Below are 25,292 nucleotides of genomic sequence, written 5' to 3' on the forward strand. Positions count from 1 at the left end.
GCTCCCGGGCAGCACCTGAGTACGAGTGTTGGGTGCCTTCGCTGGACAACTCCGAAGTGCCCCCGATGGCGCAGATGCCTTCCTTCCGATTGATGGCTTTGCGGAAGGTCTTGGCCACATCGCTGCTTTTCACTTCTTGGAAGATCTGCAAATGTAAATGTGCACAATTATTTCAGGGACTTGAGGGTCTTGTGGAAGCATCTGAAGATGGATGGGTCTTGTGTCACAGTTGCCAAAGTCTATCTAGCCAGGATCTAGTAGAATCCTGGGATAGAACCCAGAATAAGTTCTGGGAGAGAAGAGAAGAGGACCTGGGGGGCAGGAGAGTCCCACACCAATCCTGAAGACTCTTCTGAGAGACTAGAGGTGCCGTGATAGCAGTCTTCCAACATTTGAGGGGTTGCCAGAAAGAAGAGGGGGTCAACCTATTCTCTGAAGGGCTGGACAAGAAGTAATGCACGGACACTAATCAAGGAGACAACCAACTTAGAGGTGAGGAAAAAATTCCTGACAGTTGGAAAATTAATCAGTGGAAGAACTTGTCTCTAGAAGGGCTGGCTTGAGCTAAATTTTAAATTGATTTTAAATTGGGTTGTTTTAATTTACGGCCAAAATATTTAATTATTTTAATACTGTTTTTTAAATTTTGTATGCTCTGTTTTTACTTAGGCTGTGCACCGCCCTGAGTCCTATTTGGAGAAGGGTGGTATAGAAATTTAATTAATAAAATAATAATTAATAAATAATAGAAGTTGTGGGGGCTCCATCACAAGAGATTTTAAAGAAAAGTTTGGACAGCTATTTGCAATAAGGTCTCCTACCTTGGGGAGGGGGCTTGGACTAGAAGACCTCCAAGGTCCTGTCCAACTCTTTTATTTTGTTATTCTTTCGGGTTTCAGCAGCAGAGAAACGGGAACCCAGAGGTGGAACCTTTTAGAAGGTCCTGGATTAATCCACCGTAATTTAATTCTGAGGAACCCCCAATTTGCTGGCTCGGCTTTCTCTGCTCTGCTGCTTTCAACATTGTTTTGGTGCTTCACACATTTTAAGTCTGTCCAGAAAATGGCTGCGATGGGTGGTAGAATAATAGGGTGAATAAATGCATGGATGAAGGACTGAAGGATGGTCTCCCAGGAGAAGCCGCTGCCCAGAGTTTGGGGGAATCAGAGGACTAACACCAGCCTTACGTAAACAAACTCTTCAAAGCTGATCTTTCCATCTTTGTTCTTGTCTCCCTCGATCATGAGCTTCTGGATGATCTCTCGGACTTTGTATCCCGGGAGGGGAAGGTTGGCTTCCTTGAAGAGTTCGTGCAGCTCATAATCACAGATGAAACCGTTGCTGTTGAGATCTTTCAGGTGGAAAACAAAGAGAGAGTGGGAAAATCGGAGCAGGAACAAGGCAGGGGCCTGATCTCAAGCCCCCTTATGCCCACACCCTACTGAAGGGGTCTCCAACCTTGGTAACTTTTAAGACTTCTGGACTTCAACTCCCAGAATTCCTCAGCCAGCATAGCTTCCTGGGAGTTGAAGTCCACGAGACTTAAAGTTGCCAAGGTTGGAGACCCCTGTCCTACTGCAAGCTCAACATCCAAAGTCATTGGAGGCCATTCGCCACCTCCTGCTCCACTTGCCCGGTCTAAAGCTAAATTCTGCAGATTTTTTTTTTTTTTGCAAGGCTAATTCTTTCAGAATATGGGACGCAGTGGCTCAGTGGCTAAGACACTGAGCTTGTCCAGGTGGGTGGGCGGAACCTCCCACTGCCACTACTACCGGTTCGCCCACCACTGAGTTCACCGGTTCGAATCCCTAGTGCTGCCGCGTAACGGGATGAGCTCCCGTGACTTGTCCCAGCTTCTGCCAACCAAGCCATTGGAAAGCAGGTACAAAATGCAAGTAGAAAAATAGGAACTACCTTTGGCGGGAAGGGAACAGCGTTCCGTGCGCCTTTGGCGTTGAGTCATGCCAGCCACATGACCACGGAGACGTCTTCGGACAGTGCTGGCTCTTTGGCTTTGAAACGGAGATGACCACTGCCCCCTAGAGTCAGGAACGACTGGCACATATGTGCGAGGGGAACCTTCACCTTTAATTCTTTCAGGTTTTGGTGGCTAATTTCAAAACAGTCACAGCTAGGAAAGAGATACTCTCTTTTTTTGGCCAGCAAGGAAATGTAGAGTCATAAAGACTATTTTGAGACAGAAAAAAGGGGGGGGAAGGGGGCTGTATATTATCCTTCTCTGGCTGTCAAAACAAGAGCCGCATCCCAGCTGTCCATCCAGAAGATGCGAGAGAAACTGGATGCCGGCTCCACCAGGATCCGTTCCCTCTCAACAAATGGGCCTGACCTTACCTTCAGGGTGCTATCAAATGCACCCCAAAAAAGCTCAGCCCTTGACTTAGTTGGAGCCACAGTTGGTTCAACAGCTCAACATGTGAGCGTGCCGGATTTTACAACTTTTGTTTTACAACAGTTGTTAAGTCCACCCACTGTATCCAATGAGCATTTTTATTTTTATTTTTTTGCTAGAAACTAAAAGTAAACTCTGGTTTCCATAAAACACGTCATAAATCATGGTCACGAGACCACAAGAGGCTGCAAATAGCCTGTGCCGAGCACCCAAAATGCAGACCTATGACTGCAGGGATGGGTGGGGGTGGGGCAGCCTTTGGAACTTCAAAACTGGGTTGTGAGTAGCTCTGGGGAGGTCCGTCCTAACTTCAAATGGCTGTTAAGTGGCCAGTTATTAAGTCAAGAACTACCTGTACTGAAATCGAAGGAGGGAGCCTTATCTTTTTTCAAATCAGAAGTTAAGTAAGTGTAATTGGTGAAAAGGAAGTAAAATACTAGAAAATGTTTATGATGGCAAAAATAAACAAAGTTCTGGGAAACGGGTCCAAGCCAAATGCATCAGGCCTGATTCTGGCACAAACAGAACCACTTACCAACTTTGGAAAAGGCCTCCCTGAGTTCCTCTAGCTCATCTTTGGATATCTGTGTGGTGTTGGCCATTTTTGCGCATTAACACAACACCTAAAAAAGGAGCAGGAGGGAGGGGAGAGAGAGAGAGAGAGAGAGAGAAAGAAAAGAAAAAAACAATAAATTAGGAACACAAATCCATATCTAATAAGGTTCATTCAGCTGATTAATTTTGCCAGGGTTGTGTTATTATGCAGCTAAAGGGTTACACCTCTCATCCGGCATGGAGGAACGCTTGAGTCTTTAGGAAGGATTCTACGTTACACTAGAGTAAACCCCCGAAGATGTAGAGCCACAGCCCACAAAACCTTCTAAGAGGTTCAAAGAAGGCATTACCAGACTCGGGATTTTTTGCTACAACAAATCCTGAAATTCATCAGTGCTTTTTGTGGGATCTGTTAAACACCCTGTTTTTAACACCGGCGACTGCACTAAAAGAGACGCTGCTTCAGCTGCTTCGTGTCGGCTGAAAAGATCCCCTCCTCATTCGGTCCTCTTCTCAAACTTGTTTGGGCCTCCTGGTTTTCTGTCACCAAGGGACATCCAGGTCTTAAGCAAATACACAAACGGTCCTAGCAAACACTCGGTGGTGAGGACGGAGCTCTTGAGCACACATACAACCGAGATGGGGAGGAGGGAGGGAGGGGAGGCTGGATTGAGAACCGAAACTGACCCAAGGAGTTTCAGGGTTTTAGCAGGGAGGCCTCCTCCTCCTCCCTTGGGGCTAGTAACTATCCAGGATTAAAGCTAGCCACCCCCTTGGCAAGGAATTAACTCCGCCCAGGTCCAGGCTCAATCCACCAGGTGAAAAGCTGGAGAAAACTCACAAACAGCAGGGAGGAAAAGTAAACCCAGGAGCTGTCCGTGGATCTTTCTGGCCAGGGAACAGGTGTCCAGAAAAGCAGCCTTGACCAACAAGTACCATCACACGGCAGAAGCTGCTGCCTGCCAGTAGGTTTGCTTGGTGGAAGCCCAGGGAACACCCCCTCCCTGTTTGCGGCGTAGTTCTCCCCCTCCACACACACATTTTCCCCAGCTGCAAGCCATCCAGCGCAATGAAAATGTTTGCAGCCCAGAGAATCATTTGGCTCCACCGGTCGGTCGGTCGGTTGGCTGGGTCTTCTTGTTGGAAGAGGCTACCTCAGGGGTGAAATCCAGCAGGTTCTGACAGGTTCTGGAGAACCGGTAGCGGAAATTTTGAACAGTTCGGAGAACCAGCAAATACTACCTCTGGCTGGCCCCAGAGTGGGTTGGGAATGGAGATTTTGCAATATCCTTCCCCCAGGAGTGGGGTGGGAATGGAGATTTTCCCCCAGGAATGGGGAGGGAATGGGGATTTTGCAGTATCCTTCCCCTGCCATGCCCACCAGGCCACGCCCACAGAACCAATAGTAAAAAAAATTGGATTTCACCACTAGGCTACCTGACATTCCCTCCCTCCCTTCCTTCCTTCCGGCTGGTTCATCTCTGATCTGGAGCAATTCTTCTTTTTCCGTTGGGAATTTTCCTGTCCTTAGGCCCATTTTCTTCTAGGTAAACAAGCAGGGAGGGGGTGTTGAACCATCTCCTACTTTTCTGCAGCAGCAGCCGCCTGGCAGCCCGAAGGGATGAGCCGTTTCCTTGTTTGCTAAATTCCCTCCATGCCAAAAATCGTCCCTATTTTATAGCCCAGGCATTGCATAACACTCCGCGGCTCACCAGGAGACGTGAAATTATCCCATTTTAAAAGGCACGAACCATCAGGCTGGCCCCAGACACAATTTCGGAAAACGGAACAGAATTTGCCACTTTACAAAACTGCAGGCTACCCCTCTAACCCGCATTTTGCTGATGAGACGGTTATGTCTTTAAGCCGAGGAGGCCTTCGCTCCCTAATTAGTTAAGTGTTGCTTTTACTAGTAGGAGTAAACCCCGAGGTCAGGGAACGCCCAGGCGGGAGGACAATCTGGAGGAAGTCGCCAGCCTCAATGACATCAGCCTGACTCAGGCCGGACCCACCAAGAGCCACACCAGAAGCTGCAGGAGATCCAGGAGGAGGTCAACAGGCAGAGATCCATTTCCACCTCCTGGAGGGCTCCGGCCTTTCCCATTGGGGTTTGGGGTTTTGTACTCCAAGTAGGAGCATGGCCAGGAGAGGGCAGAGACTGCTGTTCCTAGCCTCTTCTCTGCTTTGGGAAGTTTTCCAGACTTGGGGTTTGGAAAACTTTCTGGGGGGAACTGTGATTTTTTTTATTGTAGGTCACATAGTGGCATTAACATTTGTGGGCTCCTGAATAAGGTCAGCTTAAAGGGCATTGAAAGGTCTCTTGGGAAGAAGGTCATTCTTCCCTACTGGAAAGGAGCTGGCTGGCATCTGATTTTTCCAGAAACCGAAGGGAAAGTCAACGGTAAGGCCACGTGGAAGTGAAGGAGAGTATCTAGTCCATGGTTTCCCAACCTTGGCCATTTGAAGATGGGTGGACTTCCAACTCCCAGAAGTCCACCCATCTTCAAGTGGCCAAGGTTGGGAATCCATCAATCAGAATAAAGCTGGAAGGGACCTTGGAGGTCTTCTAGTCCAACCCCCTGCTCAAGCAAGTAACTGTCCAGTCGCTTCTTAAAAGCCTTCAGTGATGAAGCACTCACACCTTCGGTTCCACTGGTTAGAAATTTCTGTTCTCACTGTCAGGAGATTCCTCCTTAGTTCTAAGTTGCTTCTCTCCTTGATTAGTTTCCACCCATCGCTTCTTGTCCTGCCCTCAGGTGCTTTGGAGAATAGCTTGACTCCCTCTTCTTTGATCTAGTCCAACAATCAAACCTCACGGCTCAAGGTTGACTCAGCCTTCCATCCTTTCTAAGGTAGGTAAATTGAGGACCCAGATTGTGGGGGCAATAAGCTGACTTTGTATAAATATACAAAAGGATGAAGGCTATTGCTTAACGCATTGTAAGCCGCCCTGAGTCTCCGGAGAAGGGCGGCATATAAATCAAATTAAAAAACAAAACAAAAACCTTAATCCAGTCCAACTCCCCGTTCAGGGAAGGAATCAATCACTGCAGCACCCAGACATACGGCCACCCCTATCTAAGTCTTGGTTCCCAGACTGATAAAGATCCAACCAACTGCAAACCTCCCCACCCTCAGTGAAGGGAGACGCCTCCCCTCTGGGGCACTACGAGACTGTGAGAAAAAGCCTTCGAGAGACTCCACCCTAACATGCGGGAGATATATCATATATCGGTGCTCCACGGAATACAGTTTGACTGCTGGAATCTTTGCACACAACACCTGCCTTTCCCATTCATCTTGCTAAAGAAAACACTGGGGGGGAATTTGAATTTGTTTTTCTCCAGGTGCATCTTTTCCAAATGAATTCTCACAGACCGGAACACACACAGCGCAGGGATGAACTAAAATATTTCCAACTAGCTGCAGTGGTGAGATTTTGCTCTCAATGAAGCCTAATCAGAGTTTCCCCATGCTTTCTGGTCCTGGTGAGGGTCAGTCCTTTCCTCTTTTAAATGTGCAACAGGCAAAATGGACATGGAGGGGGTGGGAGACACAGAAAATTCTCTAGACATGATGCATCTTCACCTCAGTTAATGCTCTTAAATTCTCCTTGGAAATTTGAGAAAAACAGGTGGAGAGAAATGCATTAGCGCTTTCTAAGGTCAGCTCCAATGAGGGAGGGGTGAGCCCAGTCCCCTCCCCAATTCCAGGCTGGGAAGGACGCACCTGCTGCTCTTATCACACCAAGAAGGGTGACCTGGGGGAGGGAGGGCGTCTCACTGCCCACATACTTTACAAACCTCTCAGCACCTTGAAATGAAACGTAGCTTTACTCGGTGCACGGAGAGTCCTTTGATAGCATAACAAACAGCTCTTCTTTAAAAAAAAAAAAAGTTTTGCAAAGGCACCCAAGAAAGAAGCTACCCATTTATTGTATGGGAATCTACACACCCTATAGCTTAGTGGCTAAGATGCTGAGCTTGTCGATCAAAAGGTCGGCAGTTCAGCGGTTCGAATCCCTAGTGCCGCGTAATGGGGTGAGCTCCTGTGACTTGTCCCAGCTTCTGCCAACCTAGCAGTTCGAAAGCAGGTAAAAAAAATGCAAGTAGAAAAATAGGGACCATCTTTGGTGGGAAGGGAACAGCGTTCCGTGCGCCTTTGGCGTTGAGTCATGCCGGCCACATGACCACGGAGACGTCTTCGGACAGTGCTGGCTCTTCGGCTTTGAAACGGAGATGAGCATCGCCCCCTAGATTTGGGAACGACTAGCACGTATGTGCGAGGGGAACCTTTACCTTTACCTTACACACCCTTCAGCTCCCCCCTGCTTCCCCAGGGAGAAGTTAGCTCCTCTTCCAAGCAATCGATCAGTTGGCTATGAAATAAGCAAGTTGAGGAGGTCAATCTCTTGTATTCTCCAACTCTTTAGCCACTGCTCAGATAAGGTGACTCAGGCAGGCTACCCGTATCGCAGAATTCCCAGGAGCTTGTATTTCCTGAAGTGCCTTCGCTCCAGGAAAGTTTTAACTTTTTTTTTACAGCCCTACCTGGAGGAGCAGCCGTTGTCCCTTAGGCCTCCCTTCTTTGAGAGGGAGGTTCTCCAGGGACATGGTTCATGTATTTATTTTTGCCACCTCCAAAGGAGAAAAATGCTCTTAGAAAAGATCTTTCCCCACCCCACCCCACCCCCAGCAGATTCAGCTGCTCAGAAGTCCCAGGCAGAAGCAGCCGCCCCAATCACGAGATGGCCCAAATATTGCTGATTATAACAGCACATTCCGGAGGAAGGAAGGGGGCGGGATGGTGGTGGCAGGGTGGGAGGGGGAAGAGAGAATTCCCAACATGCTGGCAAAGACATTCCTGGGGAGAAAAGGAAACACTCTCCCACCCAACCACCCTCAGCGGCCTTTGCACAAGGCTGCTTTTCAGACCTCCTGTCTTGAGTGATCTGGAATCACTGCAACCAGCCTGGGCATCCTCTCCCTCTCCCTTGTCTTGCTCCCAAATCTTGTACCTGCTGGGCATCCGGTTACCAGTTTCAGGAGGAGAGACACAAGGTGCTCTTTCCGTTTGGCATTACATCACGGCCCACACTGAATTCCTCCTGAAAACAACGGCACACCTCTGTCTACAAACCGCCAGTCACGCCAGCACAGGATCAACTCCGCCAGTTAGGCAAGCATGGCGCCTCCGCCACCTCCAGGCCAGGATTCCCGGGGCTCTCTGGGACCTTCCAAAGTTCAGGCCTCTCTGGATCTCTTTGATCCCCCAGGATTTCCAGCAGCAGCCTCCCAGCAGCTGCTGCAGCCTCTCACAAGAAAAGCACCGGCCAGATGTTTTCCTTACCCGGTACGCTGACTCGCACTTCCATCTTAGACCTTCTCCAGATGTGCTACATGACTGTTCCCAGCTGCTCCGCCCCAGTGCGAGTCAGCAAACGGGCCCCCTTCCCAAGGCTTTCAACGGGAAGCAAATCAGAACCGGCGCTCTTAGCCTGGTGAACCCCCAAAGTCTCCCCATGCACAGCGGAAGGGAGCAGCTCTGCTGGACCCAGAGAATACACAAACATCCAAAAGGACCTCTCTCTTCTTTGTGTGTGTCATTCAGCGTTCATTTCCTCCATCCTCCCATCAGACAGACTGGCAGGAAACCCGAGACGGAGAGGAAGGCGGAGGAAGACAGAAGAAAAGTTAAGTGTACAGAAGGAAGGTTGACAAGCCGAATCTCCCACGTCCCTCACACAAACCCCCCACCTGCACTGCAGCAGAGTGGAGCCAGGCTCGGAGCCCCCTTACCTCTCCCGGTGGGACCCCCGAGGGAGCAGCTCTTCTCAGCCCGGCCCAGCCCCGAGATGGGGCCTTCTCCCACGCCCCGGACGAACGTTAGATCTGGAAGCCCAGCATTCTTTACAGCCGTAATTCCAGGCAAGCAAGTCAAAACATTTCCTGCCAGCAAACGAGAGGAGGCTGCTGCTGTCGGCCCTCTTGGGCTGGAATCGTGCATTACACAGCAAAACTTGAACACTTGCGCAGGGGCACACACACACACACACACACACCCCTGCCGACTGCCGTCTCCTCGCCTGCCGCAGACAAATCATAGATCCGGCCTGTCGGGAGCAGGGTCAGCTTTCCCGAAAGTCCTGCTGCTGAATGCATCAGATAATTACAGCAGCAAGAAGGGGGCAGTGGGGGGGGGGTGCTTGGAAAACCACAGGCCTCTCCCCCACCCCCACCCCGGTGTCATTTGTGGGCATCCTCAGACGTAAAGGGCTTTTCTTCTCCATCCGGCAGCCTTTTCTTTTTCTGCCCCAGGCAGGAGTGGGGGGCCCTGCCAACCCAACAGTGTGTGCATGGAGGGCCCCCCCCCCCGTCAAGATTTCTCAAGAGGCTCCGAGAAACCCGACAGTTCCACGCTTAGGGCTTCCATCAGCCAGAGAAGTGACCCTTCCTAGCCCTGACCGAGAACTCGGCAGCTGCTGCTGCTGCTTCCCAAAGTGGATTGGGGGGGGGGAGAGAGAGAGAGAGGTGTGTGAAAGACCAGAGCTGGGAGCCAAGCCATCCACACATCACAGCCCAGGAGAGTGTCTGGCCTCCCTTCCGGCTCCAGGCCCTCCACCTGACGCCCCCCACCCACCCAAAAGGCCACCTGTGGAGCAGCCACCGGACTCCCTCCCGTCCATGTGCCAGGGCTGAACATAAAGCCCTTCAGGGCCCTCTCTCCACCTGCCAGAATTTAAATCCAATGTTCCTAGTCCCCAGCAAGAGACCAGAAGAGATTGGACAACCAGTGGCCTGAAATGCTTACATGGTCTCCTGCCTGAGCAGAGGGTTGGGCTAGAACAGGGCTCACCAACCATGAGAAAATTTTGGTGGTCCGCAGAAAAATTATTTGCATTTTTTATATTGCACAAAATACTACTTATCTTTTTTAAAAAATTCATATTAGTGGTCCACGGGATTTAAAATTATGAATTTAGTGGTCCCTGAGGTCCGAAAGGTTGGTGACCGCTGGACTAGAAGACCTCCAAGGACCCTTTTCAACTCTGTTATTCTGGATGACTTTTCGGAATCGGAGAGGTGGGGAAAGCCCCCCTCCTCCTCTCTCAGAGTTTAGACATTGAGGCAGGAGGGGGGGAATAGAGTAGAAGAAACCCCATAAGCCAATATAATGACACCTGGTTGATATAACCAATTACAACTAACCAGTATAATAACCCATATATTGGTTGTTACATTGGTTATAACAACAACACTTAGAAACCAGTGGAACATTAATAGTTAAATTCTCCCTGTGAGACAAGAAGCAAGTCTCAGCAAGCAGCTGGAGGGAAGCCTTGCCAGCCTGGGCACAAGAGAGGGGTGCCATCTCTCTCTCTCTCTCCCCCCCCCCTGCCAAGGAGGTCTGATTATTCTGCCCCCCTCCCCTCCCCCAGCGGAGCCTGCTGGCAGACTGCTGTCTGGTTGGGGGACTCCTGGGACAGAGTCACCTGAGGCTCCCGAGGATGGCTCTGGCATCAGCTGGCGCCTCCCTCTTGCACACCTGAAAGAGCCGGTCAATTCCTTAGGGAGAAGGCTACCGGAGGACACTGGCTGCCTCGGGGCCTCCTTGCCTGGTGAAGGCAGCCTCTTTGCTCACCTGTGCTCCCGGCAAGCGGAAAGAGCCAGCGTCCTCCGAAGGAAAACAGGTGAGGGGTGAATGGCCGGCCACATCAGTCTTCTGCCAGGAAGACGTCCTCTTCCTACCTCTCTTTCTGCCCCCCAAAGAATCCAAAGCAGATGCCAGCCCAACCCTTCACCTCGCTTCCTCCGCTCTTACCTGCCGGAGTGGCAGGGCAGGCAGACATCTAACGCTTCCTTCAGGGGCCCTGAAGAGAGGGTGAAACAGCAGCGAGAATCTGCCAGCCGGACGTCTCCATCAGTATGAAAAGAGCCCATCCCAGCCTTCTTTCGAGGCCTTCCTGAACTGCCCGTCTGCCCTTCTCTCCTGGCACTCCGCTCGGGTGCTTCCTCTTAAACCAGAGTCCCCCAACCTTTGCAGACCGGCCGGAGAGGGGATGGTTCCACAGGAACAGTGGGCAAGTGTGCACATATTCCATTTGCGTGGAGTGCCTGCGGCTCTCACAAGTGGGGATGTGTGCGGCTGGCCGCTCACCCACCACTTCCACGGCCCGGTTCCAAACGGCTCACGGCCCAATAGTGGGCTGCAGCCTGGGGGTTGAGGACTCCTATTTTAAACAGTCATCAAGGCTGACCCTGCTTAGCTTTCGGGGAGTCAGGTGGTTGTCCTGCTCCTTGCAAGCTTTACTTTACTGTCGTTGCACCTCATACAACAAAATTAAAGGCCACCTTCCAAGTACATGATAGATAAAAAAGACCACGCATCCTTGCATTAAGCAGGGTGAGCTAACCCAGTGACACCCCCCACTCCTTTTATCAAGGCTGCGTTCGCCTTGTCACCCTGCAGCACAGGACCGAGAGCATCGGCTGACTAAAGGCTTCACTCTCACACGTGAGATCAGGCATGTGCACATCACTCCCATTTCTGGCCTTTGCAGATCAGCCATCAGCAACCACCGGAGTAAGAAGTTCTCCCAAGTGTGGCAAAACTCAGTTGCATCCAGCCCAGAGTTTGGGGGGGGGAGGCTACTGGGTTGTGGTCCAGCCACACATTAGCCAGGAGCTCTTAACCCTTTGATGAATATAGATGCCCAAATGATTATTATTTGACTTTCAACTAGGGCAGGGATCAGCAACCTGCAGCTCTGGAGCCGCATGTCGCTCCTTTACCCCTCTGCTGCAGCTCTGTCACTCAAAATATGCATCACAACCGCCAATGTGCAACACCCGCCAGCATGCAATTTATTGAGCTTTTCAACCCCCGGTAGGCTAACCATGGATAAATCCAAAAAGTTCAGAAGAAAACAGAACGTCTAATTCAACTACATATGCTAGTTTTGTGGCCGCCCAAGAAATAGTCAGGCACAGGAAGGGTTTTGTGGCTCCCGGTGTTTTCTTTTCTCTGGGAAATGGGTCCAAATGGCTCTTTGAGTGTTTAAGGTTGCAGACCCCTGAACCCCTGGGAAAGGAGGGGAAAAGAGTTCTGCGGAAAGAGAGGTAACAACCTGAATAAGAAAAATAGGGAGGATTCACTCCATTTCTCTTGCATCCTGCTGATGTCAAAAGTTATTACCACTTCTCTTAGAATTGCTACTAGCACTAGTACTGCCACTTCCTCCTCCTCCTTCAATCAAATCCCTGCCGAGAATGATTTAGCCTGGGAAAGAGGAGCTACCTTCATAGCTCAAAGTTTTCCAAATAGGCAGATAATCCTCAGTTTTGAATTCTGGGCCGCCGCAAAGGAGGCACTCAAGTAAAATGGGTCCTCAATCAAGAGGGAGGCAGGAAAATAGTGGGGAAAGCGGCTCTTTCGTTGGGAAATGATCCCTCAATGAAACTTGGCGGGGCCTTGCTAAGGACTCAGGTTTCTGTGATGCTGAAATCGGGAGCAAGCAGCTTTTGCTTGGCACCGTAAGAAGATCGGCTGCCCGGCTCCACGCCCTGAAGACGAAGGCAGAAGCTGGAATAACCCAGATGGGAGGAAGAGGAGGAGGACAACCGTGGAGGAACCTCTCCTCCGAGCAAGGCCAAAAAAAGCCCGTGGGAGCCAGCTTTGCCCCTGAGCGAGGAATGCCTGCAAAAATGAGAAGGCAGGAAAATGGCCCCGGGATTCCTAAAAAGATGCCAGCTTGACCTACTTTGGCATCACCTCCCCAGCCGCACCCTGGACCAGGAGAACCAGGAGAGGATGAGGCTTCCTAGCACTCCCATGTCACCTGCCTGAACGTGTCTCGGCAGGCTCGGCCTCTCTGCCAGGGAAAAAAGCTGCTTGCTTTCCTCCTCTCCGTTCCCTCAAGAGCTACGGAGGAAGGCTGGGGGGGGAGGGGAGGGGAGGGCGCTCTGCTCTTCTCGGAAAGGGTGACACAGCAGATTTGTTGAATGGAGGAGAGGGCCATGCAGCAGCAGCCCTGTTTTTCTCCACCTCTCCAAGCTTGTAGAGACCAGGATGGTGGGGATTTCTTGCCTCTGGGTGGGAAATACTGCAAATTTTTGACCAGGGCAGAAAGGAGTCCCGAATCCTCTTCTGAAGCCTGCAGGGAGCAAAAGAGGCCTTATTCCCAAGATCTCCTGGGCAGCAAACAGGGTGGGAGCCTCCAAAAAGCAATGAGAATGAAGAGAGCGGAGTTGGAATAAAAGAAGAAACCCAAAGGAAGCAAAAAAAAAAGCTTTAAACTAATTCATCATCAAGGATGAAAAGTAGCTGACTTTACCACCCTCAGTCTACCAAAATAAATGGATTTCTTCCTAAGCATCAGGAACAGGGGTGAAATGCTCCTGATCCGACCGGATCATCCAATCCGGTAGCGATTTTTCCCTGTGGTTCGGTGATCTGGTAGCAATTGCTGCCCGGGTGTCATTATATCCTGGTTTTAACCAGGAAGTAATGTTTTTTACCTTCTGTGCATGCACAAAAGGTTTTGCGCGTGCGCAGAAGGTGTGTGTGCACATGTGACATGTGCGTGCTTCCGAACCGGTAAGGAAGGCAAGTAGATTTCACCCCTGATCAGGAAGTCACAAGGGAAGGAATCCTGCATTCTCAGTGTGTCTTTGTTAGGAGCACATCCCCCAAATCATTGAGAGCTTTTGATGTTTAATCATCCAAGACTGAGATGAGCAGCCTTTTGGGTGGCTTGGAAGCAGCTTTGACTTTATGGGGAGGTATCCAACTAGGGTCAATGCTGCTGAGGGAGGCAGGGCCAGCACATGAGAGCACATTTCATGTTGAAGCAGTGTTGAGCTTGTGGTTGGGCTTCCCCATGAAACGCACACAATTCCCACCTTCGGATGATGGGACACCAAGGAACCACAAGGCTACTGTGACCTCCATTGGCATCAAACTCCACCCTTGAGGATCTGGTAGATCATCTCTCCATCTCTTCTCCTTCCATCCGTGGGGGCAAAGCCTCGGGAGATCAGCCTCCAAGCCTTCTCCAACTGTGGGCTGCTGAAGACGCTGCTTCCCATCTTTGTGGCTGTGTTCCCAGACCTGCCGGCCATTCGGAGGCAGAGGAGTCATGCCAGTGACTCAGAGCTAAATTTAAACCTCGCCTCTCGCTTGGCGGAGCTTGGCAGCATCAGGAAATGAATGGGTCGAAGCCAGTTATTATAGGCTCCAGGCCAGACGTGGGTCTCCATTGTGTTCAGGTGATGCTTTCAGCCCTACAATTCTGAAGTGCTCGGAATCAGTAAAAGCAGCTCTGAAAATCTTTCTGTTTTGAGTTACGGCGCTTTTTCTGCCTTCTTTCTTGTCTCCTCGTTGACCCTCGTGTGCCTCTTCGTCATCGTTATCCTTGTGTTTTGTGATGGTGGCTCAGGAATCCTGGGAGCTGAAGTCCACAGGTTGTTACAGTAAGCAGGGGTGAAATGCTCCCAGTTCGGACCGGATCGCCCGATCTGGTAGCGATGGCGGTGGGTGGTTCGGAGAACCGGTAGCAAAAGTCCTTCCCCCCACCCCCCGCATGCCCAGCTGAGCCCTGAGATCATCAGAGGCTTTTTTAAAAAAAGCATTTTTTCTAAAACCTCTTCGACCTCTTCTTTCTTTTTTTAAAAGAAAAAAAAAGCCTCTGATGATCGCACGGCTCAGCTGGGATCATTAGAGCCTTTTAAAGGCATTTTTTTAACAACCTCTTCAGCCGAAAGAAAAAATGCTTTTAAAAGTGTAAAAAAAAAAAGTTGGCCACGCCCACCCACTCAATTACCCACCACCACGCCCACAGAACCGGTAGTAACAAATTTTACATTTCACCACTGTTGTTAAGTCACCACAATTGCCCCCCCACCCCCCATCCCAGTCTAGACTAATCCACCACAGCATTGGAATCCAGGCACAGGAAAACAGAGCTCTGACGACGTCAGGCTGAGACGAAACAAGATGAAACGAGGGAGTAAAGCTCTTTTCTGAAAGGAAAACAAATCACTTCAGGCGGATGGAATTTGCCTCTCTCGCCTCCTATGCTCGCAACCAGGGAAGGTGAGTCTTTCATCCTCAGGGTATTTTACCTTCAGACTCAAGTGGGGCAGCCCAGATTCCCGTCTCACTTGGGATTCCTAGAAAGGAGACCAAAATGCAGCCTTCTCGGGTTTTTTTGTCTAATGAAGCTGGCCTTCTTTCTTAGAGCTGTGCATCCGAATTTTCTCTACAGCAATAGCACTGGTTTTCCTAAGGAGAATATGATTTATTTCAAGAGCCATGGATAAACCTCACCACGATGCACCATCTACCCGATGGCTACCCAAGAATTCTCCCAACTGGGATAAACCTCAAAAACTCCAGACGATCTCTAACCACTTCCCATCCCAAGCAGGGAAAATCGCTCCAGACTTTTCCAAAACAAAACATCTGTTTCCCCCAGGAGGCTACCAGAAAGCATTTCTCTTTGAGTGTTATTGGCTTGTAAGATGAATTCCCCCACCCGCCAGACTCCCTTGGCAAGGGAACCCCTTTGCTTCCATAGCCTTCCAGGCTCCCAGTGCTGAATGCTACGGACTTCACCCTGGGAGAAACTTCCCAGACATATCTGCTGGCTGCTGCAGGAAAGAGGCTGCTGGTCACCCTACAGATGTGGCCTCCTTCCGTTTATTCCTCATTCAGCCACTCTGCCCAAAAGCAAAGACTCAGCGTGACAAAAGCGGAGACCACCAGGTGATATTCACAGAGGCTGCGTTTACCTGGATCCTCCTGAAATGGGGTTCTGTGTGGGTTCCTTGACCTGGAAGAGGGTTGCCTTCTCCTGGGGCCTTTTAAGTCTGCCCTGTTCCAAATCCTCTGCCCGTATGGAAATGAGATGTAAAGATCTCCCTTTTTCCTACAGCCCCCACCTGGGTGTGTCTCAGGCTCCAGCAAGGCCAAAATAACCATTATGTTCCCCAAAGGCTGGAGCCTGGCGACCTTTATTTATAGATCCACCTCGTGGGTATTTAGGGGAAATGACCTCACAGCTTTGGGATTTTTAAAAATACAAGAACACATCCAGGACAACAATAAGAAGTCCATTTGGCTAGTTTCCACTCGGGAGAGGTCTGAACTGGCAGGGGGTGTTTGGGGGCTGCCCCACCCTAAGTTGCTAGTCTAATACATGCCCCCTTTCAAAGCAGAGCCAAAAAATGGGCCTCCTTCCAATGGAAGCTGTGCTCATGTACAGGTACAGAAGGTTTGAAATGCAAAGAGGGCAACAGTTCCTTTTCGGTTCTGTTAAAGTCCCTTCTCAGACCAAGCGAGCCAAATGGACGGGGGCACCTGCAGATTCCGCATACGGAGCTGGAAGGGGAGGGAAATGTCCCCTTCTTCCGAAAAGCATCACCGTCCACAGAAAGAGGATTGAATGCCATGTGTGCCTGACCCAGACAGACCAGCCGTTGCAAATGCATCTGATGTCCTTCTGGATCAGTCAGCTCTAGATTCACCAGTATAAAAACCAATAATCCTTCCTATTTGCTTCTCGGGGAAATCATCTTTTAATCTGGCTTGCCTATAAGATGCTATCTCTACGTATTTTGCGAAGCGTCGAGCGTTTTAGGGAAGCAACCAGGGATGCCAGGCTGCACCTCGGTGTTTTGACTGAAGCTTTATGGGGGAGCAGTTCAACCTGTCTGGGAAACCCCCGGGGACGAAGGCTCTAGGGAGGCCCAACCCTGAACGGGATTCTGGGCCCCTGCGGCACTCAGTGGCCTCTTGAGGAGTTTTTCAGCTGCCTGAAGAGTCACTTCCCAGAATGAGCTCAGCATTTGTGCATTTCGAGAAAGGAATGCAAGCAGGAAGCCAGATCAAAGGTGGAGGTCATGTCTGGACTTCACAACAAAATGAGTTTCTGGCCAAGCCATTAAAGGTAGCGGCCAAGGCTCTCGCAGGGGAGAAAAGCCTCCTCCGAACCAGGTGCCTGAAGTGGGGAAGCTCGCTCTTCCCAAAGAGCACTACGGTTCTCAGGAACGCGTCCCCGGTGGCTGCCCACAGAGGCCTGTGGGAATTACTCAGCCCCGGTGCAATAAAGTGAGACCCACAAAACATCTGCTAGGGCAGAGCAGCTGCCTTGCACGCCCATCATGGCTGCTCGGGATTCTTTTGGGGCCCTTGAAATAGGTCTCTCTTAAAAGCAGCCGCATCTAGGAACTTGGCTGTTGTTGTTAACCCCAAAGGCAGCCATGCACACTTCACTCATCCAAGCTTCACAGCCCCTGGATTTTTCTCCTCTTAAGCACAGGACTGGGACAGGTTTGTTTTGAGAGGAAAGGAAAGGAAGAATGAATAAAAAGTAGCAAAGTGAAACTTTGATGTAAGGACAAGGAGGAAAAATAAAAGTGCTACTTTGTGGATAGAAAAAAAATATCCATTTTGCTTCCTATATAGAAGCAACATTTCCTTGTTGGATACTTTTTTTGCTTTTTAAATTGGTAACTCTTGATTTTGGTTGTTAACTGGTCATTTTTAAGGTGTGGATTCTGTTTGTCATCTACGCTCCTATTCATGTATTTATTTGATTCTATGATGATGATAAACTGTTTCAACTCCTACCCTCAAAACGACGCTATAGAGCACTGCACACCAGAACAACTAGACACAAGAACTGTTTTTTCCCAAATGCCATCACTCTGCTAAGCAAATAATTCTCTCAATACTGTCAAACTATTCACTAAGTCTGCACTACTATTAATCTTCTCATCGTTCCCATCACCCATCTCTTCCAACTATGACTGTATGACTGTATCCTTGTTGCTGGTAACCTTATATTGGCTGTTTCCTAATATGATTTGATTGCTTATTTGTTCCCTATGACTATCATTAAGTGTTGTACCTTATGATTCTTGATGAACGTATCTTTTCTTTTATGTACACTGAGAGCTTAAGCACCAAAGACAAATTCCTTGTATGTCCAATCACACTTGGCCAATAAAGAATTCTATTCTATTCTATATTCTTTGATGATGTAAACCCACCCAGAGTCATTTAGATGAGAAGGGCAGTATAGAAATCTAACAAACAAAATAAAATATTTATGTTTCTGAAATGTGTATGTTTTGAGTTAGCACATTAGACTTGGAAGAGTCTGCAGTGCAACCAAGAGCCATGTGCTGTTCTCTTTTGCACACAAGTGTGTCCCCAGCAGCTGTTGGCAACATTTGTTGGAGGGAAGAGAGAGAGACTTTTGCTTTGTGTGAACACTTGTCGTGAGGGGTGTGGGGTCTTCGGGGAATCTCTCCTACCCTGTGGGGTTGAGGACTTAAACCTGTCTCGACAACTGCTGTGGGTTGCTAATATTGTCCCACAAGGCTGCTTGGAGGAGGGAGTGTTTGGACAGATGCAGTGCAAAGCTCTTGAAAATAAATTCCACCAAGCCTCTGGTTTCAAATCACACTCCATTGAAAAGAAGAAAGAAAGTGGGCATATTGAAGAAGGACTTTGTTTCATTTGTATTTCCACCCAGGGAGAACAATACGCGCAGGCACGTCCATATTGGCTGCAATCTCCTGAGCAAGTTTTTTTCTTGCAAAATGCAGCCCTTATCACTGGGTTACACCTGCAGGTTGCCCATTCAGAGTGATAACCGCTTTCCAAATTTAGCGAGGCTAGGATCACGCTTTGCCTAAAACCGCCATATAATTTTGAGAAGAGTGTCGGTTTCGAACAATTCAACTCCTGCAATTTCAGAAAGAAGGTTCAGAGTTTATGATTAGCACAGAGCCCAAAAACATTTTTTTTAAAAAAAGCAAACATGCCCATCCATAAAAGAGAGCTGGACGGCGTTTGCATAATTGGAGGGCACTTTCTCCCATCATTTGCATCATCTGTGGCTGGGTCAGCTGACTACAATGTTCATATCCTGCCCCCCCCACAACTCCCCCCTCTCTGATCTGCCAGCTGCTGTAGCCATCAGCTCTGGCAGACTTGCCCTGCCAAGAGGACAGGAAGAGAGGTTGAGAGAAACCTCCCTTGCCTCCTTTGTCAGGAACTCTTCAGCCCTTGCAAAGCAAATTCGGTGCACAGTCGAAGCACCAACTAAATTGTATTACAAACACACTTTCTACACCCTCCATCACAACTGCCACTGGAGGCAAGGAAAAACGAAGATGATCCATTGTTGGTGTCCTGCTGACTTCCCATAGTCGAAGTAGATATACCCTAATATCCAGTAGGCGAAATGTCAGAGATAACAGGAAATCCAGAATGTCTGTACTGGAGGGAGAATTAAAGTGAGTTGCAAAAACATGTTTGAGGTGAACGTTGTTGCATTAACAACAGCAAAGGAAGTGGAGTTTTTTGCGGCTACTGGCTGGCAAATGTAGCATCTAGCAGAAATCTGCCGTTTTATCATCTGCTGAAACCGGCCCCTCCCCAGATTGGTTGGACTACAATTCCCATCACAACTAGAGGCGGGAGGGTGGGGGAGGAAGTTTTCTTCTTGGCTAAGAAGAATGCCCTACGCATTGTGGATTGAGGAATTGTTTCAGAGAAAGCTAGGAAAATGCAGATTTTGCCAACCAAGCAATGGATGGATGGATGGATCGATGGAGGGAGAGATGGAAAGAAGGAAAGAAATCAAACCAAGAGTGAGTATTTCTGTAAAATTGCAAAAGGAGACAATTTAAATCAGGGGTGTCCAAACTTGGTACTTTAAGACTTATGAATTTTAACTCCCAGAATTCCCCAGCCAGCTAGGTGGACTTCCTGGGTGAAGTATCTGGCTTACTTTGAGGTTTTCCCTTGCCTTTTCCCCAACTTGTGGTTTTTGAAATGTCTCACCTCCCAAGAGAAATCAAAAATAAATCCATGTTGTTGTGCCATCTTGATTAGTCCTTACAAGAACATTATACAGATGGCCGGCGAATGAGCAGAAACATGTCTACAATAGCATTTTAAGCCATAACTAGGATATGAGTAAGGGATACATTATGTGAGAGATGGAAGATAGCTAAGACCACTCACTCTAAAAATAACCCACCCTGTGGTATTTTCAAGAGACGCTCCTAAAACATCTGCAAGATCAGACTCAGCCTTAACTGCGTTTCTAACATCCCCAAATATTCCACATCTGTTTTACATCAGCAAGGAATGAGGAACTACATAAAAATAAAGCATCTTTGCTATGACAATGTTGCGGTAATCACAAAGACAGAAGAAGTCCCAGCAAGTCACTTCCATCAGCTTTACGTACCAAGTCAGAAGTAATTCTGGCAAATAAGCATTTTTTACGACCATGTTTCCAAAAACACAAATACAGCAGTCTGCAAATAATAAAGTAAGCAATTTCTCAGATTGGTCTCTGAGCTATCTACAATCTTCCACAAGTTTTCTGGAAGTAAATCTCACTGAATTTAAGAGCCTTACTTACGAGTAATAGATAGGACTGATTTCCAGCAGAATTCCAGCAGAATAAAAAAAAAATGGTCAGCAGGTGAGGAAGGGCAGAGAAATAACCCTGAACTGATGAGGAAGGAGACCAATGTTTCCAAAGAGGAAAGAAAGGACCAGGCGGGCAGCTTATGGCAAGGAAGTCCCCTGGAAGCTGCCGTCAGAAGAGGACAGCAGAAAGTCTCCTCAGAGAAGATGCAATGGAACCCAACTGCAATTCAACATTTACAGCATCATTTTTAATCATGTGTCCCACCCCTACTCTGACATTTTTCTAATCGGGTGCAAAGGATCAGATTTTCCAGGGCTTCCATACTTCATTTTTTGGTTATGCAAATGACTTCAGCCACAAGGCTCACTCAGAATGTGGGTCTCTGACTTTCTCAGAGATACAGCTGTGACAACTATGATTCTCTCTCAAAAATACCCTCCCTGGGATCACACATCAAACCACGCTACTGTTTGCTGAATAAACCTGACTAGGTGGCTCAAATGGCTAAGATGCTGAGCTTTGTCGATCAGAAAGGGTCGCCAGCTTGGCAGTTCGAATCCCTAGTACAGGTTTCCTGCGTGAGCAGGGGGTCGGACTAGATGATCTCCAAGGTCCCTTCCAACTTTGTTGCTGTTAAAAAAAAAATAAACCACCTGGCTAAGCTAAGCTCACGCATCACATTCAGTCCTAAAACAAGGGGTGAAAGCTGCTAGGGCTGGGATCTCCCCCAGCTCAAACGGACAGGGCAGCTTGGCAGCAATGCCCAAATTCTGCCATGTTGGTCCCTCCCAAACTCTTCATCCACCGAGGGTAACTTTGCCAGGCGTGTTTGCAGGTAAAATCCATTACTGGAAGATGACTGACCGCCCCTCCAGCACAACCCAAAGTTTCTTTCGGTGCCAGCCTTCCCCAAGCCTTCCCCTTTGGACTTCGCCCCAAAGTTCTAACATTCAGTGGGTTTACTCTGTTCCCCAAGTCTCCCCTCCCCCCAAACGAGGTCTGCAGGAGGAGAGCTGAAGCTAGCCAAGGTTTATGAGGATTGGCAGCCCCGTGGCAGGCTAATTTTATTAAAAGGCAGAGGTTTTACGAAAGCTCCTTTTAATGAAAGTGGTTAGCCTGCCATGGGGCTGCCAGAATCCTCTGCCTTCCAATTCTTTCTCCTTCCCTGGCCAGCTTTCCCAGCCTCCCAGGGTTATCAGGCTAAGCACCCATCATCCCCAACCAGTTGGCAGGATTGTCCTTGTAGTCTAGTCCATCGGGAGGGAGCCATGTGGAGAGCAGGGGGAGCTGTATGGTGACTCCCACAGTTATTTGATTAAAAAAAAAAAACAGCCGTCAAAATCCCTTTTTAAAAAATGCCCTGTGCTTCGTTTCTCATGCCTAGCTCTCCCCGCTGAAGGTAAATTCAGAGGCGTCCCTTGTACTGAGTAGCTTTTTTTTCATCCAGAGAAAAGAATAAAAACAGGAAGCACTGTTTGGGGCAATACCCTCACATTCCACAGGGATTATGCAATATATTAACCGTAGTCTACCAGGCCCCCTCAGCCCCACTTTCTTCGGGAGTTACCGATAATATTTTTAGGAAGGGGGAGCATCTTAAGGGGAGAGTAAATCCAGAAATCAATTTTCTGAGGTCGAATTTTTCTCTCGACTAAAGGAGAAGATTTGGCTTTAATTTTGGAGGCAGGATGCAGTTCGGCTGCAGCTGTGTCTCGGGAGCCCAAGTGGTCCTAACTCCCTCCTCCCCTTGGATGCTTTGGCTCTGAGGCTGGAGCTCACTTCTGAAACTCTGCAACTTCTGAGATTTGACAGGAGAGGTTTAAGCGGGCACGGAGCCAAAAAGAGAGAAGAGAAATGGCTTGTAAGCTGCCCAGAGTCATAAATGTAAGACGGGCAGTTATATAAATTGGAATCGTAAATAAAAGAAAATGAAAGGAGCTACCGGAGAAACCTCGTGCACAGAATTGCCGGCATTTGACCCAAATGCTCAGGGCTGCCTTCCCTTGCTTCTTGGCGCATTCATTGTGTCTGGGATGCCTGAATTTCCCCCCAGTGCTCCCCCCTCTGCTGCCCCCCAGCAGCCCTTCCCCCTCTTCTGGAGGAGAATGACACTCTTATCTGGCCAGGCTGAATGGTAGGTCTATGGGAGAGCTTGACCTGGGGAACTTCCAGATCAGCCTTGAATCAACCCATTGAAGAAGACGCCCTGGAGGCCGGAGGGGACGTCTCCCCCTCCCCAAAGCCAGCAGGGGTTCAGCCCTGACCCTTGAACCAGAATTAGGGCTTCTGGCATCAAAAAAAAGAAAGAAAAGAAAAGAAAAAAAAGAAAAGGAGGGGATTCATCAGAGCAGTGATTCTCAACCTCAGCAACTGTAAAACACCTGGACTTCAATTCCCCAAATTTCCCAGCTAGCTAGCTGAGGATACCCCACAGCTGGCTGGGGAATTCTGGGAGTTGAAGTCCACAGTTATCTAGGCTGAAAAAGTCCGCATCAGAGCCACAAGAATGGCAACCGGCCCACCTCCTCCCTCCACCCCCCCCCCCCACAAGCGAGAGCTCCGTGGACACACCCAGATCCAGGGAGTGCTGCAGAAATCTCACCCAAGAGCCTCCAACTTCTGAGGGGTGCTTCGGCTTCCTTGAGTTTTGCCACTACTGAAACTCTTTGGGGTGATTGGGGGGGGGAGTTTTGCCCGGGGACGGAAGTCGATTCTGGGCGGAGGCAAACCTCTCAGGGAGCCAGGCTTTTGTTCCAGGGGCGAGGCTCACCCCAGCCCTGAATGCGATGGTGCCAGCAGGCACAGGCTGAAAAGGGGGAGGCCCTGGCAGGAGCCGTGGGGAGCCCAGCTGTTGGGGTGCAGCAGAGAGAGAGAAAGAGCGAGAGAAGGCACCCTTTAAGGGCAGGAAGATTCCTTCTGCTTCCCTTTATCAACTCTGGAGGACGGGCGCCCTGGAAACCAGAGGGGCAGAATTTGGGGCATCCTTTGCCAAGCAGTCAAGACGGGTCTGGGGGCGACTCCTTCGATTACTGGGGGTTTTGGGGGGGAGGCCAACCGAGTTTTCTCCTGCCCCCTTTGCCCTGATGGGCAAGCCGGATTCCAGAGCCCCGGACTGAGCCATCCCGCGTGGCCACGAGCCAGGAGACACCAGCGTGCTCAGCGCCGGGTGGGGCCGGGGGAACCCACGTGCAGAGGCCTCATTCAAAGGGGGAGCCCGGTGCCTGCAGACCCCCCCCCAGCCCCGCTTAGCGGGTGAAAAGGCCCCCGGCCGGCCACGGGACGCCAAGTCCTCCATCAGCCCCACACAAACACCCACCAAGACCCACTTCGCGCTGGAACCGGCAGCCCCGCTGGAAACTTCCCAACTGCCCACCCGAGTTTCCCCCGGCCCCCGCGGGGAGGATCGGGCGGCCCGGCGACTGCCGACACAGGCCGGGACCGAGGAGGAGCCCCAGAGATGCCCGGGAAGAGGCTCCCCGCCTCCCTCCGCCCCCCACCCGCAGTCCGTGCGCCGTTTCCCCGGGGAGCTGCTGGGGCTCTGCCTCGGAGGCGGCGTTGGCCAGGGCGGCCGAGGTAGACTGCCCCTCCAACTGGAGGCTCCCCAGGAGCTGTCTCCCTCCCGGGGCCCCCCGCCCGCAGCCGCCACTCGCCCCGCCGCTGCACCACTCACGGCTCGGCCGCTCCGCCCTCCGGCTGCTCGCCCGCTGCTCCCTCGCCGCGGCTCTCCGCTCCGGCTGGCACCGCGCGCCGCCCCGCCCTCGACCCCCGCCCCGCCCGCCCCGGGCCATTGGCCCAGCCGCCGCCCGTCAAGGCCGGGGGCGGGCGTTGGGCGAGGGAGTAAACCCCCCCCCGATGCTTCTGGGGGTGGGGGCTGCTGCGCCGGCTGGGCTGCTCTGCCGCGGGAGGGGGGGAGGGAATCCTGCCGCCTGGGCTGGAGTGGAGGGGGTAACCCGAGGGGCCTGGCTGGGGGACGTGACTACCCAACTGGGGGGCTCTCGAGTCAGCCGAGCGGGAGCGCTTCGGGGTCTCTGGGGGCGATTTCGGCTCATCCCGGACGCCTCCCTCCCTCCCTCTGCCGATAGAATAGAATGGAATGGAATGGAATAGAATAACAGAGTTGGAAGGGACCTTGGAGGTCTTCTAGTCCAACCCGCTGGTTGAGAGACACCGATGCCAGGGCTATCCGCAATGCTGGCAGGTTCCGCCCCCCCCCCCAGTTGGCCCAGCGGGTGCTAGGAGAGGGTGGGGGTCTTCTTCCCCCTCCAGCACTGCCCTCCCCCTGCTAGGAAGGGCCGGGGCTGCTTGGAAGCCCCTCTGACCCCTGCACTCTCTCTCTCTCTCTCTCTCTCTCTCTCTCTCTCTCTCTGTAAAAATAAGAAGCAAGTTTTAAACCTCCCCAAGCCAGAAATAACCACTGGAACCTAACATTACCAAGCTGAGCTGCCTTATTTTGGTCAAGTCAAGCATTCAAAGACCCTAAAAAATGAATTATGCTTTAGGAATAATGGTTCCTAAATTAGGTTAGAAATGAGAGAGTATGAAAAATCAAGGGGGGCGAGTCCCTCTCTCTCAGCCCAACCCACCTCACAGGATTGTTGTGGATAAAACAGGAGGAGGGAGGAGGATTAGATACATTCACCATCTTGGGTTGCTTGTACATACCCTGTTTCCCCCGACATCCCCTGATAATAAGCACAATCGGGCTTTTGAGTGCATGGCAATAAGGCCAAGCGCTTATTTCAGGGTTCAGAAAAATAGAAGGCAGGGTCTTATTTTCAGGGAAACACAGTAGGATAAAAAAAAATTTTTTTTTGAAAAGTTGAGTGAGGAACATCCTGGGTAGACATCCCCAAGCAGGATAACTTTACT

At 50.2% G+C, this 25,292-nt stretch overlaps 1 protein-coding gene across 6 annotated transcripts in view; it reads right to left on the reverse strand.

Annotated features, from left to right (window-relative positions):
• Nucleotides 1-24,204, reverse strand: part of PLS3 (plastin 3) — a 35,040-nt gene extending 10,836 nt beyond the window's left edge. The window contains exons 1-4 of one of the 6 annotated variants that reach the window (XM_034441685.3): nt 24,094-24,204; nt 2,946-3,033; nt 1,188-1,351; nt 16-145 (exon numbers count right to left, since the gene is read on the reverse strand). In XM_034441685.3, coding sequence (XP_034297576.2) covers nt 16-145; nt 1,188-1,351; nt 2,946-3,012 — 361 coding nt within the window. In that variant the 5' untranslated portion in view covers nt 3,013-3,033; nt 24,094-24,204. Of the gene's footprint in view, nt 1-15; nt 146-1,187; nt 1,352-2,945; nt 3,034-7,982; nt 9,038-15,756; nt 15,865-23,025; nt 23,272-24,093 lie in introns of those variants that run through there. The other 5 variants (XM_087877541.1, XM_087877540.1, XM_034441686.3 and 2 more) reach the window with 5 other exon arrangements.
• Nucleotides 24,205-25,292: the final 1,088 nt, after the last annotated feature.

Source organism: Pantherophis guttatus, chromosome 12 (assembly GCF_059756535.1).
Source record: "Pantherophis guttatus breed Tessera chromosome 12, ASM5975653v1, whole genome shotgun sequence".
NCBI lineage: Eukaryota > Metazoa > Chordata > Lepidosauria > Squamata > Colubridae > Pantherophis > Pantherophis guttatus.